This window comes from Pholcus phalangioides, unplaced genomic scaffold, assembly GCF_987345545.1.
Source record: "Pholcus phalangioides strain wild (caught in Gottingen) unplaced genomic scaffold, Ppha-v1.0 ptg000029l_1, whole genome shotgun sequence".
Lineage (NCBI taxonomy): Eukaryota > Metazoa > Arthropoda > Arachnida > Araneae > Pholcidae > Pholcus > Pholcus phalangioides.
Window position 1 is genome coordinate 3161923 of NW_028301619.1, and position 20173 is coordinate 3182095.

Sequence of the window (20173 nt, forward strand, 5' to 3'; positions counted from 1 at the left end):
CCTGCTTCAAGAATTTGCACCAATGACTGCTCTCAATTTCTTTTCTTACAAAGGAAAAAAGTCGTCAAGCGGGTGCTAGCACTCCCAATGCTACCGCAATATTTGCACATGTGAACGGGGCTATAGTGTCAGGTCATACAGGGGTAAACAGAAGAATTGTTCTAAACTTTCGAAGTCCTCATAGACAGGTTTTCTTGTAAATTGTGTGAGGAGTTGTAAGCATATGCCCGGTGTCAAGACTTTTCCCTTGCCATAATACAAGTATCAAGTTTGACAAGGTCCAAAACTGTCAAGTACTAGAAATGACTGCTGTACAATTTTTTGTCATCTCCTTGAACTTTGAATTTATCAAGCTTAACAGCATTAGGTAAGGGTGTTGAATTATTCACAGCCGTTTTGCTTCTTGGTATCTGTACACAAGTGTAAAATTGTTAAAAGTAGACTTTCTCTAGTCAGGCCTGTCCAGTAATCTGGCATTTTTTATTTGAGTTTAGTGGAAAAAACATGTCACTTCACGTCAATGAGCAAAAGTATATATTATTTGAATAGGCTTTTCAACTGACTTCCAGTAATGGTGGTGATCTGGTATACCCTAGTCTCTTATGTATAATTGAACGACCGACGTTATTTGAACCCAGCAATTTTGGGTTCAAATAACGTCAGTCATTCAATTGTTTTAGAGGTACTGCTTTCATTTCCTTCAGGAAAAAAACTGTACCAAGATTCGCTGACCATTAAACAGCACCATTAGTCAGCGGCACACAAAGGAGATAAATTATGACTATCCTAGTTTTAGGCAGAAGGAGCTGATGCAGCTCAGAAAAAACTATATTCAAACAGCTGTTGGTCTTCTTACTGGTTACTGTAAAAAGCATCATAATATCAGAGGAGTTAGTAGTGACTCAACCTGCAGAGGTTATTGAACTTTGCTTCAGCTATAGTTCTCTACTAAGGATTTGTTTTTTTTTTTTGGGAGGGGGGGATAGTACAATAGACCTCTGGTTGCAGTGCTAGGTTCCATGGAACTACCTACTCCTAAGTTCAAGTCTACTAAATTGAAGTCTGAGGGCAATACCAAGTTTTTAGAATTCTTGTAGTTCCTATATATATTTCCTATATGGTATTGCCTTTGGATGTTGATAGACATGTTTATTAGACTTTTCCATTTTCCTGGAAAAGTCTAAATAAACATAATTTTTCCATCAGTTTTTCTCAAAAAAATTATTTGCTCTCTAAAAAAATTGTTTTAGCTCCTAGATTCTTCTTGTGATTTGTCAAGCCCTTAGACTATGAAATAAGTAAGAGGTGCCACAAGATATTTTGGACTTAAAAATTTATATATGAAATTGATACTGTACATTGTACAATTATTGCAAGTAGTAATAGGACTTTGATTCCCAATCAATATATCTTTAAGTGCAGTCAGATACAATGGAACCTCAAGATAAATCTCTCCATAATAATATTTTTTCAAATGTTGTTTGGAACTCAACTGTGTACAGCATGATGTGAAACTCCTCTGGATACAATGACATTCTTTACTGCAGTAAATATCTCTATAATGATCTTTTTAATCATTGATTATTTTGATCATTTTAAATCTTTTTTCACTCAAAATGTGCAGAGGAAAGACATTAAGTGTCAAAGATTTTGAGCAACCAAATATAATATAATATGAGAACCGAGAAAATTTCTGTGGTCCAACCAATATCTTTGTCAATTTTATTAGGGTAGTGGGAAAAGAGTATTTGGGGAAGGAGTTTCATATCACGGCTGTAAGCATAATCTCATGATTTTGCTAAAAGCAGCCACCCCCCCCCCCCTTCTTTTACCCTTTGATTCAGCATTGTGATTGAAGATGGAAATGAACAAAAAATGTATTGTAGAATATCATTAACACTAGAAGGACCATAGCAATCATTTTAACCGTTTTTGATCTTCTCGCTTGATTTTCATGATGAACGAGAAAGATTGTTTAGAATGTTGAAATTTCACCTTTCCTAAAAATGTTAAAATATTGTTCCATCCAACTATCATAAGTTTTATAAAAATTCAGCTGAGATATTTTTAGTTATACCTAGAAGAACCATCACCGATCAATTTGACAGGTAACATTGTAGGCACTTTCATAGCCATGTGAAGCAAATATTTTGTCTTATCGTGACATCAGATTTCTACTAATATAAATATGCTCACTTGTGCTAATTGCAAACGTCTTTAATGATAGCCTAATTACAAAATAAAAATACTAATATGGCCAAAAATGTAGTGATGCAATTCATTGAATCTTATCTGAAAGCTAGTAGAGAAATTTGAGTACTTGATATAATTGTTTTTCTTCATCAGTACTTACTGAAATACTGAAGCAGAATAATAGTACTTTGATAGGCATAATAATAAAATATCGGAAAGAAATTTCACGTGAAATTTATCAGGGACCCATGATGAACAGGGTATAAGAAGCATGGTTGGCGCATTTATACATAAAAACATTAAATTTTGCGTTTTCTGGGTAAGAAAAAGGAAAATACTCATCTACTACATTCAATACATTGAAATATTGTAATATATATTCTCAAAGTGAGAAAAAATTTCTGAAATCATCAATTTTTACAATGAAACAAAGTACAGTGTTAATCAGATGACTCAAAAACATTCCGTGGACATATCAAGATGCACCGTGCCACATCCCAATCTTGTCGGTCATCTTAAATGTTTCAGAATAGTCAGAAATGTTCAGAATTCAGAAATAGTCCTAATGATAATATGCACTCATCTTAGAAATAGCTCAGCTTGTAATGCGATGGTAACCAGTAACTGAGTGTAAACAGAAATAAGCGGCAATGCAATGGTACACCTTTTTTATATAGTGCCAAAACCCATGGCAGCCACAGCAAAACTGGTCCAACAACTAAAAGAGCCAACCAATATCCTATTGTTTTAGATGCTATTGTTTTAGATGTCATCATACGGAAACAGAGGAAACGATCTGTGGAGCCGAAACAGGAGTGGGCAAGGCTGTCAGGACCAACTCATGACATCACATAGGAATAGAAATGATCCTTGAAACTTGGACAGTTACAGTTGTTAGCTGGAAACAGTAATTAGAAACAACAATTCAAATGCATGGGTGTCTGCAGCCACCCACACTTTTAGCACAAATACATCTAGACAGCACATTTCCTTACGATGTCATTCATTTGCCAGTGTGCATTTTCCACAACATTTGACATAGTACAAAATTCATTGAAAGACTGGTTATTTGTGGAGATGAAGATTACAAGGAAGAAAATTCATCACTGCCCCCCACGGGGACACAAACCCTGGTCTCTCGCTTGCCGAACAAGTGCTCTACCATCTAAGCTATGGAAGCAGATAGAATATTTCAACCTTGGAGTGTATATATATGTTGAAAGGCACCGTACATGGACAATCAACAATCAACTAATAGCTCGTGAATGAAATAGGCCAACCAGATGGCCACATGCATATAGAAATGTCCTCTCTACTTGTCAATACAAGATTCATTGAATGACTGGTTATTTGTGGAGATGGAGATGAAGATTACGAGGAAGAAAATTCATCACTGCCCCCCCCCCCATGGGGAGACATTTTATATGTAAATGGAGAGGACATTTCTCTCTCTATATATATGCATTTGACATAGTCTCAAGAAATGCTTGGTCAATTTGTAGAAAAAAAAATGAAACTGGGAAAGTTCATTTCCTTCTTGTTGAAATTATATAGCTGAGAGACCTTTATTTGTTCAGGAAACAGAGTTTTTCTAACAACAGCAAAAACAAGCACTCATGTATCAGAAAAAAACAGCAATGTCAGGTCCTTGCTTTGCAATTACAAAACAAGTAATAAATTTTCAATGCATAAAAAACCGTATGTGGGAAAATTTGTTTCTAATGTAACGAATGTATTGAAAAGTGTGGGAAAAAGTGATGGTGCGAGTACAATTGCAACTGTAATGTTTAGAATGTAAATATATTTTTTTATCAGTTAAATTCAACTTGGAATGTTTAGGTAGGTATTATCCTCCTGAAACCTGAGCCAAAACTGACCATTAAATTTTCTTTTTCAATTGATTCTTTATTGTATGCCAAAATAGCCTTTAACCGACTGGCGGTCCAGCACATATATGTAGGTGTGAAGTTGAAGACTTCCAAACGGTCCTGGCCGTAAATATACTGCCTTGCTCCCCCCCCCCCCCATAAAGAATCACTAATCTGGCTTAGCATATGCCCCTCTCCTTTCTCCACAAAATGACCATTGTACTCGCATCAGCGCTGGGTGTTGAAAACAATAAAATGGCTTCTACCTCTTCGGCGGGAGGGGACAGTTTTCCTGTTAATAAACTTGAGACCATTAACTTAGCGGTTACAGACGTTTGACAAGCACCTTATGAATAATCGGTTCAAAGAAACCTTAATCCTTTTGTAAATAAAAAGGAATTTTCAGAAAGCATAAAGAATTCTGCTCTTCAGCAACAAATGCCCCACTTAGAAGGCTCGTTTTTAGCTTATAATAGAAATTCTTATCGCTTGATTGTAGGATATGTATACAAATACAAATACAACACCACAACAGGCAAAATGCCCAATGAGGTGGCTGAGAAAAAGATGCCCATAAAAATATGGATGTCATATATTTCAAAAATATAGCAACCCAATTAAAAATGCAATTAACAAAAATTGTAAACAATATATACACATGATAAAATGTTATACAATGCCCGTAAAGAATACTTACGGTTGTCTTATTCTAAGTACGGATAGCTTCTTGATTTACCCCAACATGTTTATCGGAACTGGCATTCACTTTTATTTTGGGATGAAAATAACATTGTATTACATCTCATTGACTGCAAAACGCTGACTTCAAGATAGAGATAATCAGGATTCCCCCCCCCCCCGAATTGTGAGGGCTTTTCAGTCATTTTAATTTTTTACAGTATAGGCGAAATTGTTAAATTTTATTTTTCATTTGTTTATATTTATCTCTTTACCACTACCCAAGTACAATACGGCAGAACCTCAATTATCCGATATGATTGGAAAGCCCTACATCAGAAAACCAAATACAGCATCATGTTTATTTAACGCAGAGCATAATTTACTTCTTCCTTTTTTGGCCCCATCTTTGTTTGGGCCCACGACCTCACCCAGCAGAGGAACCCATTTCTAAGTATACAAACTATTTTCTTTTTGAAAAAATTTATAGGGAAATTGAAAATTTTATGAACAAAGACTGTCGTAGTGTCTGTCAAGACTGTCATGTTTCTAGAGTCCTGCGAGCTTCCCTCTTGTGAAGGTTATATTATGCTGGGCAGTGATTCTAAGATCGTGCCAACTCCCCTCCCGTGTGCAAAGTGATATTCAGGGGGGGGGGCAGTATTTGGATGGAAGTAACAGCTTACATATTTACATACTTTCGAAAATTATAGTGTGCGAGAATTTTATCATGTAGGCCCCATGAAGACATTAGGTAGCCCCCCCCCCTCCCGACTATGCCTGGATCAGCCCATACTTGTGAACCAGAGTCGGATGAATGTACACAGAGAAAGCATATGGCCACATATGGGCATCATATTTGTGATAAGCCGTACACCCTGCAAAATTCTTGAATATCTTTATTTTTTATTAATTTCTTATTTTTTATCAGGAAAGTAGTTTATACATATCTACGAAACCAACAATGATGGCTCTTACTGGATGTTAGTGAAAAGAAACAGTTGAATATTTAATATTAGAATGAATAAGTGCGTGTTATGAAAGATGATAAATAAAAAATAAATTATTTAAAATTTTGAAGTAAACAGTGTTAGTGCAATTAAAAAAACAATTCAATAATGAAATAAATGAGGCAGAGCCAAAGGTGCATTAAAGTAAAACGGACAAGGTGAATATATCTATGTATATTCTGTAATTGGTAATTTCAGTAATGTAAGTTGTATAGGTATATCTCATAATGTAGATTACAAAAGAGGGTGTTGGGGGGGGGGAAAGAAGGAAATGAAACATTTCAAAGAGAATCAGAAATATTGTTCAATGTTGGTACTGTAATTGAAAGAAGGTAAGATTTGATTAGTATTCTATACATGTATGAACAGGGCCGCAACTAGATGCTTGGTCACCCGGGGCAAGTGCGAATTTTGATGCCCCTTGCAACGTTGAAGGAAAGGTTTCAGAATGCAATTTGTGTCTCCTCGAGTCTAGTGCCCGGGGCACTAGACCTGCCTGCTCTCCCCTAGTTGTGGTCCTGTTTATGAATGAAGGCTGACAGTTGAATTCATATCAGATGGCAAAGAGTAATAAAATACTATGTAAGTAAAATACTTTCTTTTCAAAGTTTTATGAACGCAAGATAAGGCATGGATTCAATTTATTCCTGAGAAAGAATGAGACAAATTAATATTTAAAAAAACTGATTTTTGAAAATGAGGAAGAGTGATTTAGAATTTTTTTATATATATATCAACTTTATTTGGAAAATCCATTGATTCAGCTGAATGCATGCTGAGATCCTATTATAACCTCACTTTTTCCGGCATGCCGAAAGTGTCCAAGACCACAACATTCAAAAACCTGGTGCCCCTTGAGTTTTATGGCATGCCAGCCAATGCGTGGGAATACGTTGAGTTTATTAAAATTTGTAAGTAAAATAATTTGATAGTTGTTCAAATTAGCACTCATGTAATCAGTTCCATTTAGCCCAGATCTTTACTTGAAAAGTGAAAAATACGTTAGCAAGGAATGGGAAAAAGGATGAGTCCACAAAAAGCCAAGTATTGTACTTAGTTTGAATGCTTTTACGAGAGTACACACCTTTTCTTTTCCACTCCTAAAGCATTCAACAGTGGGCAGAACAAAAATTTTAAACCACACAAGACTAAATCCGATATCCCACTGTTTGTACGGGGAAAGGAAAAACTGGTTGGAGTTTTTCAAAGTAGTTTTGTGACAATTACCTGAACCCTTTTCAAGTCGATTTTCTCAACACCCTAGAACCGTGAGTCGGTTAAAAAGAAAAAAAAGATTGGGAAAAATAATTGACAAATTAAATATCAACAATAACTTGGTTAATTGTTTAATGAATTAGTAAGGTACCCATATGTATATCTCAAGTCTTAACTTGAAAAAGGAATCATTAAAAACCATTAAATACAGTTGAAAAATAGGTACACATATGTGTGATTCTGGAGCAAAGAGGTTAAAAATAAAATTTAATTTTAAAATTTATTCAGAAAACTTGATTTTTTATATTCTATTGCTTGTCTATACTCACGTCTACATCTAAATATAAAAAAAGAAATCTACAAAAATTGCGATTTTATAGGGAAAATCAAATTACGGTCATTTTGACCAGTTCTCGTCTTTCTATGTAGAATGAAATGTTGGTCCTTCTAGTGTGTTAAATCTATGACTACAGACTTAGTTATTGACTAAGTTCTGTCCAGACTATATAATTTTGTTGTTAATCAAGGTAATAATACAAATTTGTGATATTTAAATCAAGATTTGACTGTATTTATCATAAAATGATGGAAATTTGAATATCATGTCAAAACAGTTTTGCTGATTGATCAATATTTCAATTTTAATGCATAAATTTGCATATAAAAATTTATAATATATATTTCAAAAGGACTGTACTTCAATGTTTTTTTTTGTCTTTATCCTGCTGACTATGTTTCAGTAAACATTTTATTTACTAAATCCTTCTAATAGCCATATTCACCGATGGCTGTTAACATGAAAGCATGCTAAACAATGCATGCTAAAACAATGGTTATTTGGAAAATGGTATTTCTCCCCACTTCACAGACCAGTTAGCAGCCGGTTTTTTCATGAAATGTAGCCACTGCTATTTGGGCTGTTAAAAAATAACAGGCATGTTAACGCATGCACAATTAGTGTGTTTTCAGACTTCTATTTTTTTCCACTTTTCTTTAATGTTTATTTCGTGGACTTCGATTTTTTTTGGTATTTTTCGAAAATTCGAATTTTATTCGTGCTCTCTGAATTTATTTCATTTTTTTCCTTCTTTCTCTTGGTCTTCTTTCTTAATTCTATTTTGCGGACTAAAAAATTCTAATGCAGTTGAATCCCATTTTAACGTATACCGTTATAGCGAAAATCTTGTTTTAATGAACACTTTTCTCATCCCCCAGCTAAGTTTACGTAGGAGCAATGCAAAAACCTGGAATTACTTCATAACGAAATTTCGTTATAACGAAGTGATTTCTCCGGTATCTTGGAGTTCATTATAATGGGATTCGACTGTACAATTTCACAGAATTTTTTTTTTGGTAATTTCTTTTGCAGAATTTGAATTCCCTTTTTTACGGTTTCTTTCTTGGGTACTTCATAATTTCATGAACTCTGAAATGCATATCGCTTTTGGGCAATTCAAAGTTAATTTCGCGGACGTTGAATTGGACAAATATATATATAAACAGTTGAACCGCCTATAACATTTTTCATAAACCATCATGGGTAAACGCTTTAAACGGAAAATCTTAAATGAGAATGATTGGGACCATGGCCCCCACACATAGGCGGAGATAGATTTGGAAGTCTGGGGGGAGCACGATGACTATGATGTCGATTCATATATACATTAGATCAGTCAACTCCACCTTTGACGATACAGAAAAACATTTTTTTTTGTATAGCAGAGTGGATAGGAGGCCACATACACTCTAAGCTCTACTTGAATGTCACATTTGATCAAACTAGTGTTCTTATTTTTTTTTTGTTTGTTTACAGATTCATGTTCTTCAGTGATTCCGATAATATTGACCGTGCTCATATGGATGGCACAGAAAGAAAGACTATAGTGAACAGTTTTATTTACAAAGCATCTGGCCTTACAGTTGATTATGTTACAAAACGTGTGTTGTGGTGCGATTCTCAGCTTGATCAAATAGTTGCAGTGGATTTTGAAGGTAATCATAGGTAAGGAAAATTATTGTATTAGATATATATAAATAAATTAGGCAATGCTTCAATGTTATCTAATCTTGATACATTGGCTTACTCATGCAAGAAAGCAGGACATTTTCAGCTTCATTGCCAGGAAATATGCAATGATTAATTTACGGCATGATAGCTATCACTTTGTAGCATTTATATATAATGGTTTGCATAGCCAATAGACATACAGAAGAGAGAGGGTTAAATAGCAGTAGCGCCCGGGCCTGTAAATTCAAAGGGGCAACAAATATAGGGGAAAATAGTGAGGAGAGAAAAGAGAAAACTCTTAATTTTTGGAATGTATATGTTTTGTGAATACACATGTGGTAGTAGCATGCATATTCTATATTGTAAATAATAAATCATGTTGTACATTGTGTTTTACACAGACTACTGTTAAAATCACCAAATTAATCATCATATTCATAAATTCTATAAATTGTGTTAACATTGGAGTTTGGAGTGTGAGAGTCAGTAAAACAATACCCCCATAGATAAATACTATAGAGCAGTGTTTTTCCCAATCGTTTTGATGTCGTGGACCCCCACACTGAAAGTCAATGCTCTGCCGACCCTCTACGTCAGAAGGTCAATTTCAACACCCACCCCCCCATAAAATCCAAAGTGTATTTTTTTTTTAATTTGAATTTCTTCATAAAAAGTTGAATAAATTACAGTTTCAGAGCACAAAATACGCTGTCGTAGTGAATGAAAATGATGCCGCAAACCCCTTATAAAGTACTCAAACCCCTGGGTGCCTGTGAACCACTGGTTAAAAAACAATGCTATAGAGCAATGGTTCCCAACAAGGGGTGCGAGATGAAAAAAAATTACAACATGTTGACTGATTATTCAAGAAAATTAAAATGATGATAAAAAGTGAATTTTTCAATTCTTAAAAGAATATAAAATATAAATCATAACTATATTTCAGGGGTGCAAGAGCTGCGCCAAACTGCGCCGAAACGGTTCTCTTGCTACACGGTGCGCCATGGCGCAGAATCCCTGCGCATTTGCGCCAATTCTTGTTTGTGGTTCGCGGAGGTACCGCTAATGCACTGTTGTACGTCAAATACCCTTAATTTAGGAAAAAGAAACATGAAAATTTTGATCACGGGACGCGTTCTTTCCGAGACACGGAAAAAGATACGGGGGGGGGGGGAGAAACTTCTTTTTTTTTTTCACTTCCCACCATCTACCACAATCGCGTTATCTCGTGACCTTGGAAAGTAGTTATACTACCTTGAAGTATTAAGTCCTGTACTGTTATTGGTATAACCGGCGGGCTATCAAAGTCCTTGAATGAATATGCCAAATTCTCCGATTTCGGAGACCGTTTTTTCTCCTGCTGGTTATAGGTTATATACTGAAAATAACAGTAATTTCGCGGCTGCCAACCGGTGTTTAAAGACGGCATACATCGAAAAGAGGATTGGTTTACTCGTTTAAATTACCGAAATTTTTCGGAGATCTTTGGGAAAAAGTAGGATCTGTAAAAACTCCAGCTAATATATTCATAGTTTTGTCATCTAGCTACTATGAGGTCGTGTGGTAACGTCGGCGGTTGCCGATCGTAACAATTTCACATCGCGAAAAACCGAATTTGGTGAACAGGGCCGGCTCGAGGGAAAAAATTTTCTACCCATGCAGAACCTTTTTTTTTTGGCGCTACTGACCACGTTTTTTTGGTCGACAAACCTTTTTCCACCCTTTCAACTCCATTGGGCACCCTTCCTTGAGCGGCGCCCAATATGGCCGCACGGTCCGCCACTGTATTGGTGGGGGAGGGGTATGCTCTTAACAATAGTCAGAGGAAGGAGTTTATATTAGGAGCATGCTCATTTTACATAACTTCTGTGAGATACCTATTATATATTAATGTCCTACCTTTCCAAAACATGTTGTTGGAGAGAATGAAATGTTTGCACCCTTTCTTGTTTTTTGCACTCCCTCTCGTGCATTGCTGGGATGGTACATTACTCCCTCACGTATTGCTGGAATGTTGTTTAACATTGTATCACCAACAGAACTATTGATTATGTGTGATGAATGGGTTGCACTAAAATGCAAATAATTATGAGAAGTGAAATCAGTTCAGAGAATAGAGAGATAGATATTGGGTAGACATATTCAAACTTTGTAACTTTGAAAGCAGCCCAAAGTTCAAAATTTTGCCAGTTTTGGTGAAGGCTTTTTTATCTTCAGCATATGGCAACGCAGACAGTGAAAGAGAGTTCATTGTTAACAAATAAAGAAAGTCTGTTTAAACATTGAAAAATCTGTCCATCCAATGCTTTAATGGAATAAGACATACACAATCTTATGTTCAAGGGCATAAAAAATTGGAAAAAAATTGTCATTGAGATACTGTACTTCTGAAAGCGACTCGTGATTCATAATCTATTAACATGCTATTTTAGGTTGAGAAATTGTTTAAGTAAATAAGGTATTTATATTTTTCTCGTTTTCTGCATTTTGCTTTTAAATTTAATAATTCCTTTAAATTCTGTGAGAAGCCAATTTTCCACGGAAACTCTTATTATATTCTGCACACACTTTTTTTGCTATATCAGGATGAATAAGATTTTGGTGTTCAAGCTGCAGAAATTCTTGCCTTCTAGGTTTTCAGTATGCATGTTGCTTAATTTGAGTCTAATAATTTTTATTCATCATTTCACTAATGTATGTTTTATTAGTGACGGATAAGATAATTCAGAAAAAATTTTAATGAATTTTAATTTGTGAATGAAATTTATTTAGAATTATTTGTTCCAACCATTTTTGGCAAAACTATGGGAATTTCACAGAAAAATTACTCCTTATATCACAGATATAGTTCGTGTTTAGTTCTGCTCCATTTTCAAAATTTCTGCTCCAAAAATGAAATTTGCTGCTCCAAAATGGATGAGGGGCACTTGCACCCCTGATATTTTGACACCTTATCTTCTGACTTCTAAACACAAATATGTGTCATACGAATTTTGCATTTTAAAAGTTTCTTTTTCTATTAACAATTGCACTTGTTTTCCATTTCAGTTTAAAAAAAATACCATTATTTACTCAAACTATTTCTTGGGTTTGTTTACATTGGTACCTCGTGTTGTTAGAATGTTGTGCTTAGATTTAACACTGTCGTGAATAGACATGACTCAGGAAAAACATCAGAAAATGCAGCCAAGTGTCAAAGAAACAGTAATTTATATTTTTTGTGGCCGGAATCAATAAGTGAACTATTCAATGAATCTTTTTTTTTCCAAATCTCTAAGTTTTTAAAAATAATAATTTTTTTAGTTTCATTTTTGAATTATTTTAAAGAAAAATGAAGTTGAAATTATAAATATTAGCCATAACCAGAAAAAGACATTAAACAATAAGTTAATTTCATAGAAATTAATGTAATCAAATAAGAAAAACCTGAATTTTCAAACTTATTATCCAAGAGGGTGCGGGAAAGTAAGTCACATAGCTCTGCTGGCGCGGGAAGGAAAAAAGGTTGGGAACACCTCCCCCCCCCCCCCCTCCTGCTATAGAGAGTGCAGTGATATTTGAGCATATTATGAAAAATAGCTTGTGGTCAAGTCACTGTATTCTAGCACCCTGAGTTCCAGGGTTGGAAAAGTCTGGGTCTTTATCAAATAAAAGTATCACATGAAATATTTTAACTAAATTTTTAATTGCTCTTCTCTAAACTTTCAGGTATTTGATGTGCTATAGTGTGTCAGTGACTTCACACTGGTAAACATTACAGATTCCACTTAAAGGATACTTAAGTTTTGTCTTTAACGTTCATGCACATGTAGCAGGGCTTGGCAAATCTCCAAAAATTCACATGCTAGACTTAAAATAATACATGCCTGAATCAATACTTTATGTACTATTGTCGGGCATGCTAATGGAAAAAAAACATTCCCATCAAAATTTTTATATACCCTGGGTATGTTGTTGAATGTATTTTGCCCTGTGGATTTGTGTCCAGCTTTGATGTGTAGCTCTTTTTTTATTCAAAAAGAACATATAATTTTTTTACTAATAAGCGTCCAACTATTAGATACTAACAATGCTTAAAATAAAAAGATGAGTAAAATAATTCATGTAGGGACTATATAAAAGTACTATATTTTTCTGACTGAGCATATACATAAAAATGATAAATATGTATTTCAATGTCTAATTAGTTTTGAATGCCTGTTTTATGAGGAATTTTTTCTTTTTTTTACAGTTTTTTAATGTATATTTCACCACCTTTATAATGCATGTAAACTGAGCGCCACTTATTATCTAAGCGATATCATTTTCTCCATCATTAAGATGACAGGTATCTATCTCATGACAGGTATCTTCATGCAATCTCACTCAACGTGATTTTGCTATGAAGCGATTTTGAAAAGTCAATTTAAGAAATGGCAAACCTGCAAAATTTTACACAAAGTTTAATTTGCAAGTTCATTTCTATGATTGAAATCAAAGATATTATATAGTTAAATAGATGAATTCTGTTGGCTTTGAGGATGTGGATAAAAAACTCAAATCCAACCGATCAGAGTTTACTAATGAATATCTTTCGGTAACACTTTGAATGCTATCATACAACAAAATGATACACTTCTAAACTAATTATATAAAGTACTATTGATGAAGCAAAGATGAATCATCTTCTCTTGGCAAACAATCAATTATACTTTGCATAATGACATCATAAGTCAATCAAAGAAAGTCATTTAACAATACAAGAATTTTCAAATTCACTAGGGATATTAAAAAATCTCTCACTTTCCTACAAACGTTTATATAATTAGACAGAAAGTGTTGCTTATGAGATGAATTTTGACTGTTTCTTTAATAAAGCTAGCAATCATCATACCGGGCTCTTCAGAAGAGAAAAAATCCACTCTCACCAGAAGCAGTCTATTCATCATCAGATTGAGAACAGTCAAAAATGAAAATTATTAGTTTAATTAATTCATATAGCATAAATTTGTTAGAGTTTGAATAATTAAATAACAAAAACTAATTTTGCTGCTGATGAGAGTCAATTTTTTTTATCCTTCTGAAGAAACTTCCCCTAGGTATCTTATCCATTAAAATTCAAAGTTTTGCAAAAGGCTACTAGCTGATAGCCTTTTGCAAAAAGTTACATAATTTTAATTCTTAAAAATGTTCACCACTCATGTGAACAAAATGTTGAAAGATAAAGCAAGGGGTGCTAGTGTATAAAGTTATGTTGTGGGCGCCAGTGTCTTTTAGTTTTATCATGTTCTTCATAGGCATTCTATCATAAGAGGTAGCACAAGAGTTCCATCTCCTAGCAAGCTCACCATGTTTGAAAACCAAGTTTATTGGACTGATGGAACAAGGCAAGGAGTTTTAAAAACTGATTTGTACAACAATTCTCAGACAGTTCTAACTATTTATAGAGACAGGTCACTTCTAAAAGAACCAAAAGCTATAAAAGCATATCATCATCTTCGTCAACCCCAAGGTAATATTTCGCTATGTTTAATAAAACTGTATAGTAATATCTTATGATTGAGAAAAGACAAGTTTAAAATTTTATTAATGAAAACTGAAACTGTAAAACTAAAGTGTTCCATTTAAAAAAAATATGTGTTTCCCCCCCCCCTTGATTATGTATTCGATTGTTTGTTATGCGATGGAAAATTTCAGGTTGAAGTAATTTGCATATTTATTTATACCTTCTTCATACCTGCCAACTTTCATGATTTAGGCAGGAGACTCTGGATTTTTAGCCCTTTCCTATGCTCTCCGGATTTGTTAAAATTTCTCCAGATTTTGGCAGAAAATTAGATTTCCGCGAGCTTTCACATTGTCATGATGTCAATCACAATCGTCATCATTAGGGAAAACACTCATAGAGGGCAGCTGTGGTCATTTCCGTCGAGTAACCATAAAAAAAATAGTCATGATCGTATTTACACAACTGGCAAAGACGTGACTTTGTTCAGTTCCATGTTTATCGGCAATCATTTATCAGGAGGATGACCTTGGTTTCCGAAATTCCTGTATAATCATTATTGTATTCCATTAACAGCCATGCCATAAAGACAATAAGTTTTTCCGTCAGCAGTTTTGTATTTTGAGGTTTTTCAATTGTTTCCTCTGATTAAATATGTTGTCAGAAAGAAAATATAAAACTGCTTTTAAGAGTTCACATACCCAAGATTATCAATCACTGATAGCATCCACGAAAGGAAGAACTTATGTTTTATGAACAGTGTATAGATGTGATTTCTCTATTCTTCATGGAAAGACTGACATTAAATTATATTCTACTCAGGGACATGTAGAACCTGCATGGGGAGGGGGTTTGAACTTTTTCTTAATAGATAAATTTTTTTTTCAAAATTATTTGTGAAATTTTTTTTTCTGATTGGGTTTATGAGCACGGGGTGGGAGAATCTCCGGATTTCTTGATTCCAAAAGTTGGCACATCTGCTTCTTATATTGCATTTGGTTAGTTAGGTTGAATATCACTGCATCCAACTAAGGAATGATCAGAATGCTTGCTTGTAGTGTGATATTAGTGTAAGCCATAGGTTTCCAACTGATTTTCTGCAGAGTTATGCAGATTCAAATGCTGTTAATTAAAATATCTATATTATAGAAATATTCATCTTTATATTTTTATGTATATATTATGTTCAGTGGAACAGTCTTGTAACTAGGGCTCAGATTTTTGTATGTCATATTCTTTTTATGACAAGTCATATTTTGGGCATTTTTGAGTTATTGGTCATATTTTACGAATTTTCAATCAATAGATAAATTTTTTGGTCATTTATCACCAAAAATTTTTCCAGTAGCCATTATTTTGTGTTCAGATAAGTGTTTCGCCATGTTTCTGAATGGCACACAAAGCACTTGCTAAAGATGTTATTCATTCAGACATTGGAAACATTTGTGTTCAATCCATTTTCAACATGCCTAAACAAATAGATTTTTGTCAGGAGTGGCCAACTTGATTTTGCCACCGCTCCCCATCACTTTAAAACTCAGAAGGTCTATAACAATGTTTCTTGCATTATATTTTGAAGTAAACATAATTTTTTCAACCATTCCTCAAAATTGCCACTTCCTGAAATTTAGTAGTTGCCTCTCCCCATCTAATTAAAAAAAATTCTGGTGCTGTCTACAGTTAAGTGTTCAGTTCATGGAATTTTCTTATAGGACTTTGAGGAGAATATTTTCAGCACCCATTGTAGGTGCTTTGCAGTCATGTTGGCATTGTGAGAGGTTTGCATGATGAGGACCTGGGTTTGAGTCCCGCTAGTGATGCAGTGGGGCTGAAGTTGGTTTTCTGTAGATTTCCAGCTTCAGGCGTAAATGTGAGTCGACCTCCTCATTGAAGAGTTTCACAACAGATCCTACAACCATGGCAGCAACCAAAAACAAAAATTGACACTGTCACCAGGGGCAAGTACCTATTTTGACACCCCTTCCTCATAGTTTTGAATGAACAAAAAAGCGAATCTGGTGCCCTTCCTGGTTCAGAGCATTGGGCACCAGACCTTCCCCCCCCCCCGCCCTTCCCTAGTTGCAGACCTGCCTAAACTGTACAAATATTTAAGCAATATATTTCACTTGCAATTCGCAACACAGATGGCAGCGCTAACATTATGAACAACACTGGGTAGGTATATCTAGGTTTACCAGATGTCCTCCTTTTTGATGTCATTTTAAACGTCCTCCTACATTTCAGGGAATTTACCCTTTTGTCCTCCTTTTTCATGTTCCTGAAATTGTTCTTTTTTTCTTTTTCTTTTTTTTTGGGGAATTTTTTTCACCGCTTTGAAACATATATACAGAGCCGGTGGCAGGCATGAGGCGATGAGGCAGCTACCTAGGACAGCATGTTTACAGGGGTGGCATTTTTTTATATATATTTCTTATGACAGTGTTTTCACTGTTGTAAATTTTTTCACATCGAAATGACTTTGAGGGCAAAGTACGAGTAGATAAATAAAAAAGTGCAAGAAAATACAATACTTTCAAAATGCTAATTCAACTCTTTGCCATTCAATGCACAATTCATCTCAATAAGACCCCTTTTCTGCACTTCCTAAAGGAGCCGCCAGTCTTTACAGATAAGCTGGACCATATCTTTTCTAGTTGCACCCATTCTTCAGAAACATTGACAATCACACAAGTGATGAGAACTTGTGTGCATCTGATTCTTCAGGTTCAGGTCTCTACAAGCTGGTTTCTAAAAAATTAGGTTCCTTCTCTTCTTTTTAAAGGACCTTTTCTCTCTTTATCACTATTTTCCCAGTTCACTTTCCTTTTGGCCGAATAACTCAGCAAGTTTGAATTCCTTGTTCATTTTCCACCAAATGCCCCTTTCGGCCTACACCATACTAGAGATGGCCCTATCGATAGTGTGGTACTGACAGAGGTGCATTTGTGGTTTTTCGACCCTTCTCTCCTTCTAGTCTAATTTTTTTTACTACTCTTTCCCGAATTTACCCCCCCCCCCCACTCCTGTAAGTACATCCGTATCTCCAAGTCGCTCTTTTGGTCATGCCCATGCTCACACACTCTAAGTCACTTTTATTCATTCACATGCTGTTTTGATCACTCTTATGCTTCTACACTGTTTTGGTCTCTCATATACTTGCACACACTCTAGGTCACTCTTTTGGTGCTCAATGGCATGGTTCCTTCCTTTATAGGTCATTACACACAGGATTAGGTTTTTGATGTCAATAACAAGCGTCAAAAACAGGTTTAAACTGTCAGAAACTGTCGAAAACCATCAAAAACCTAAATGAATGCTTTTTGATAATGTTTTGAACACAATAAGAATATAACATGATGAAAAACTTACTTTTTTGTATATTACAATGTTTTATTTTTAAACATTAATTTATTACAATAATTAAAACAAAATATTAATTATAATTTGCAATTTTGAATTTTTCAACAAAAAGTCTAGAAAATATAAAATATAGTTTTGTGGTTCATTTTATTTAAGCTACTGATTACCTGTGTTAAATTTGCTAAGTGGAATAGAGCTGCTTATTCAAAATATGTATGATAGGGGCTTCATAGAGTTAGGTTTCGTTTAGGTTTGAACATAGGCAGAGATAGACTTGGAAGTCTACGATGATGATGATGTCAATTCTTATATACATATATACAATAGAACAGTCGACTCCACCTTTGATGCTGGTGGCAATGCCCCCTCACGGCTCCCCCTATCCCCGTATCTCTCGCCCATGCTTCAGAAAACATAAATCAGTGTTAAAACAGTAAAAAAATTATTGTCAATGTTGTCAAATAGATTTTTTAACCTGATGCTAAATAACAAAACACATACTTTTATGTAGGTTAATGGGTTTTATATTCGGAATTATAATTACTGAGAATCTATTTTGATACTTCAAATTTTTTGATCTGCTCAGAATTTTATTCCATGTAAAAATTCTCTCACAGAATCTGTTAAGACATTAATTAAACACATTTATTTTCATCTAAAAACTTCTTAGAGCTCAGCGTGTATTAATTCACAGAGTTTTAAAGAGTATTTTCAACCAAAGAAGAGCTGATAGGACTTGATACCCAAAACATTTTTTTTGCACATTTGAAATTAAATACAGCTTAACTGGAAAACCATTGCATTATAAATGCTATTAAATATACCATATCACAGTGCAGAAGTAAGAATAATTAGGTTTGACTAAGGATAAGTTACAAGAGTTTCTTAAGCTTCACGTACAAGCTAGCATTACCAAATTAAATGAATTTTGGTTATACAAATACAAATACAACGCCACACCAGGCAAAATGCCCAATGAGATGGCTGAAAAAAAGATTCCCATAAAAATATGGATGTCATATATTTCAAAAATACAGCAACCCAATTAAAAATGCAATATTAACAAAAATTATAAACAATATATACACATGATAAAATATTATACAATGCCCATAAAGAATACTTATGGTTGTCTTATTCTAAGTATGGATAGCTTCTCGATTTACCCCAACATGTTTATCGTATTTCTTTTTAAACGTGTCAATTGTGTTACAATTTACTACCTCCAGAGATAAGCTATTCCATTTATTAACAACCCTATTAGAAAAAAATTCCCTGCGACACCATAACCTCGCATTGTCCCTTACCAATCGATACTAGTGTCCCCTTGTAAAAGCAGTCGATTGACTGTGTATTAAAAGTTCATGGTCCATCCTATCTATCCCATTGAAAATTTTGAACACTTCGATCATATCTCCTCGACACCTGCGTTCATCCAATGTAAACATATTAAAAAAATGAAGTCTCTCTTCATAACTCAATCCCCGTGTGCCAATAAGGACACGCGTAGCTCTTCTCTGCACCCCTTCAACCAAGTCTATGTCCCTCTGTAGGTATGGTCTCCAAAACCTTACAGCATACTCCAGTCCAAGACGAACTAAGCCTCGAAAAAGTGGAAGAATGACTTTAGGAGAACGCGAAGAGACGTTTTTGAAAATGAGACCAAGCATTCTATTCGCTTTTTTGACCATGGCTGAACAATGTTCAGAAAACCTAAGCCGCTCGTCAATGAGAATTCCCAAATCGGTGACCCTAGTTACATCCGGGATAGAGACGCCATTCAAGTCGCAAGAGAACCGTGGGTTGTTTGAACCAAAATGAGCAACCATGAACTTATCAACGTTAAACGTCATGCTCCATTCATTTGCCCATGCCACAATCCTCTTTAAGTTGGTTTAGAGCAACTACCTATCATTTTGATTCCCGATTAGCCCCATTAACTTCACATCATCTGCGAATTCGCTAGTAATCCCATCGATACCCTGATCGAGTTTATCGATAAAAAAGTGAAAAAAGTTTGGGGCCAAGGACAATTCCTTGAGGAACTCCACTTGTGACGTCTGTCCAACCAGAGAATTCCCCGTTCACCATAACTCATTGCGACCTATCTTTTAACCACAATTCTATCCAATGCAGCAAGTTGCGCCCAATTCCAATATCGTGTAAACGCTTCAAGAGTTTACCATGTTGGATCCGATCGAATGCCTTCTGGAAATCAAGGTAAACAACGTCGACATTTTTGCTCTTACCCAAAGCCTTAGTCACGTAATCATAGAAGCAAAGGAGGTTAGTTACACATGATTTCCCCTTCCTGAACCCATGCTGATTATCCGACAATACATTATTCTCGTCTATC

The 20173-nt window shown here is 34.9% G+C and overlaps 1 protein-coding gene across 2 annotated transcripts in view; it reads left to right on the forward strand.

The window, feature by feature from the left end:
* mgl (low-density lipoprotein receptor-related protein megalin) overlaps positions 1-20173 on the forward strand; it is a 425733-nt gene that overhangs the window by 125803 nt on the left and 279757 nt on the right. For both annotated transcript variants that reach the window (XM_089252561.1, XM_089252562.1), the window contains 2 exons: positions 8778-8966; positions 14249-14463. In XM_089252561.1, coding sequence (XP_089108687.1) covers positions 8778-8966; positions 14249-14463 — 404 coding nt within the window. The remainder of the gene's footprint in view (positions 1-8777; positions 8967-14248; positions 14464-20173) is intronic.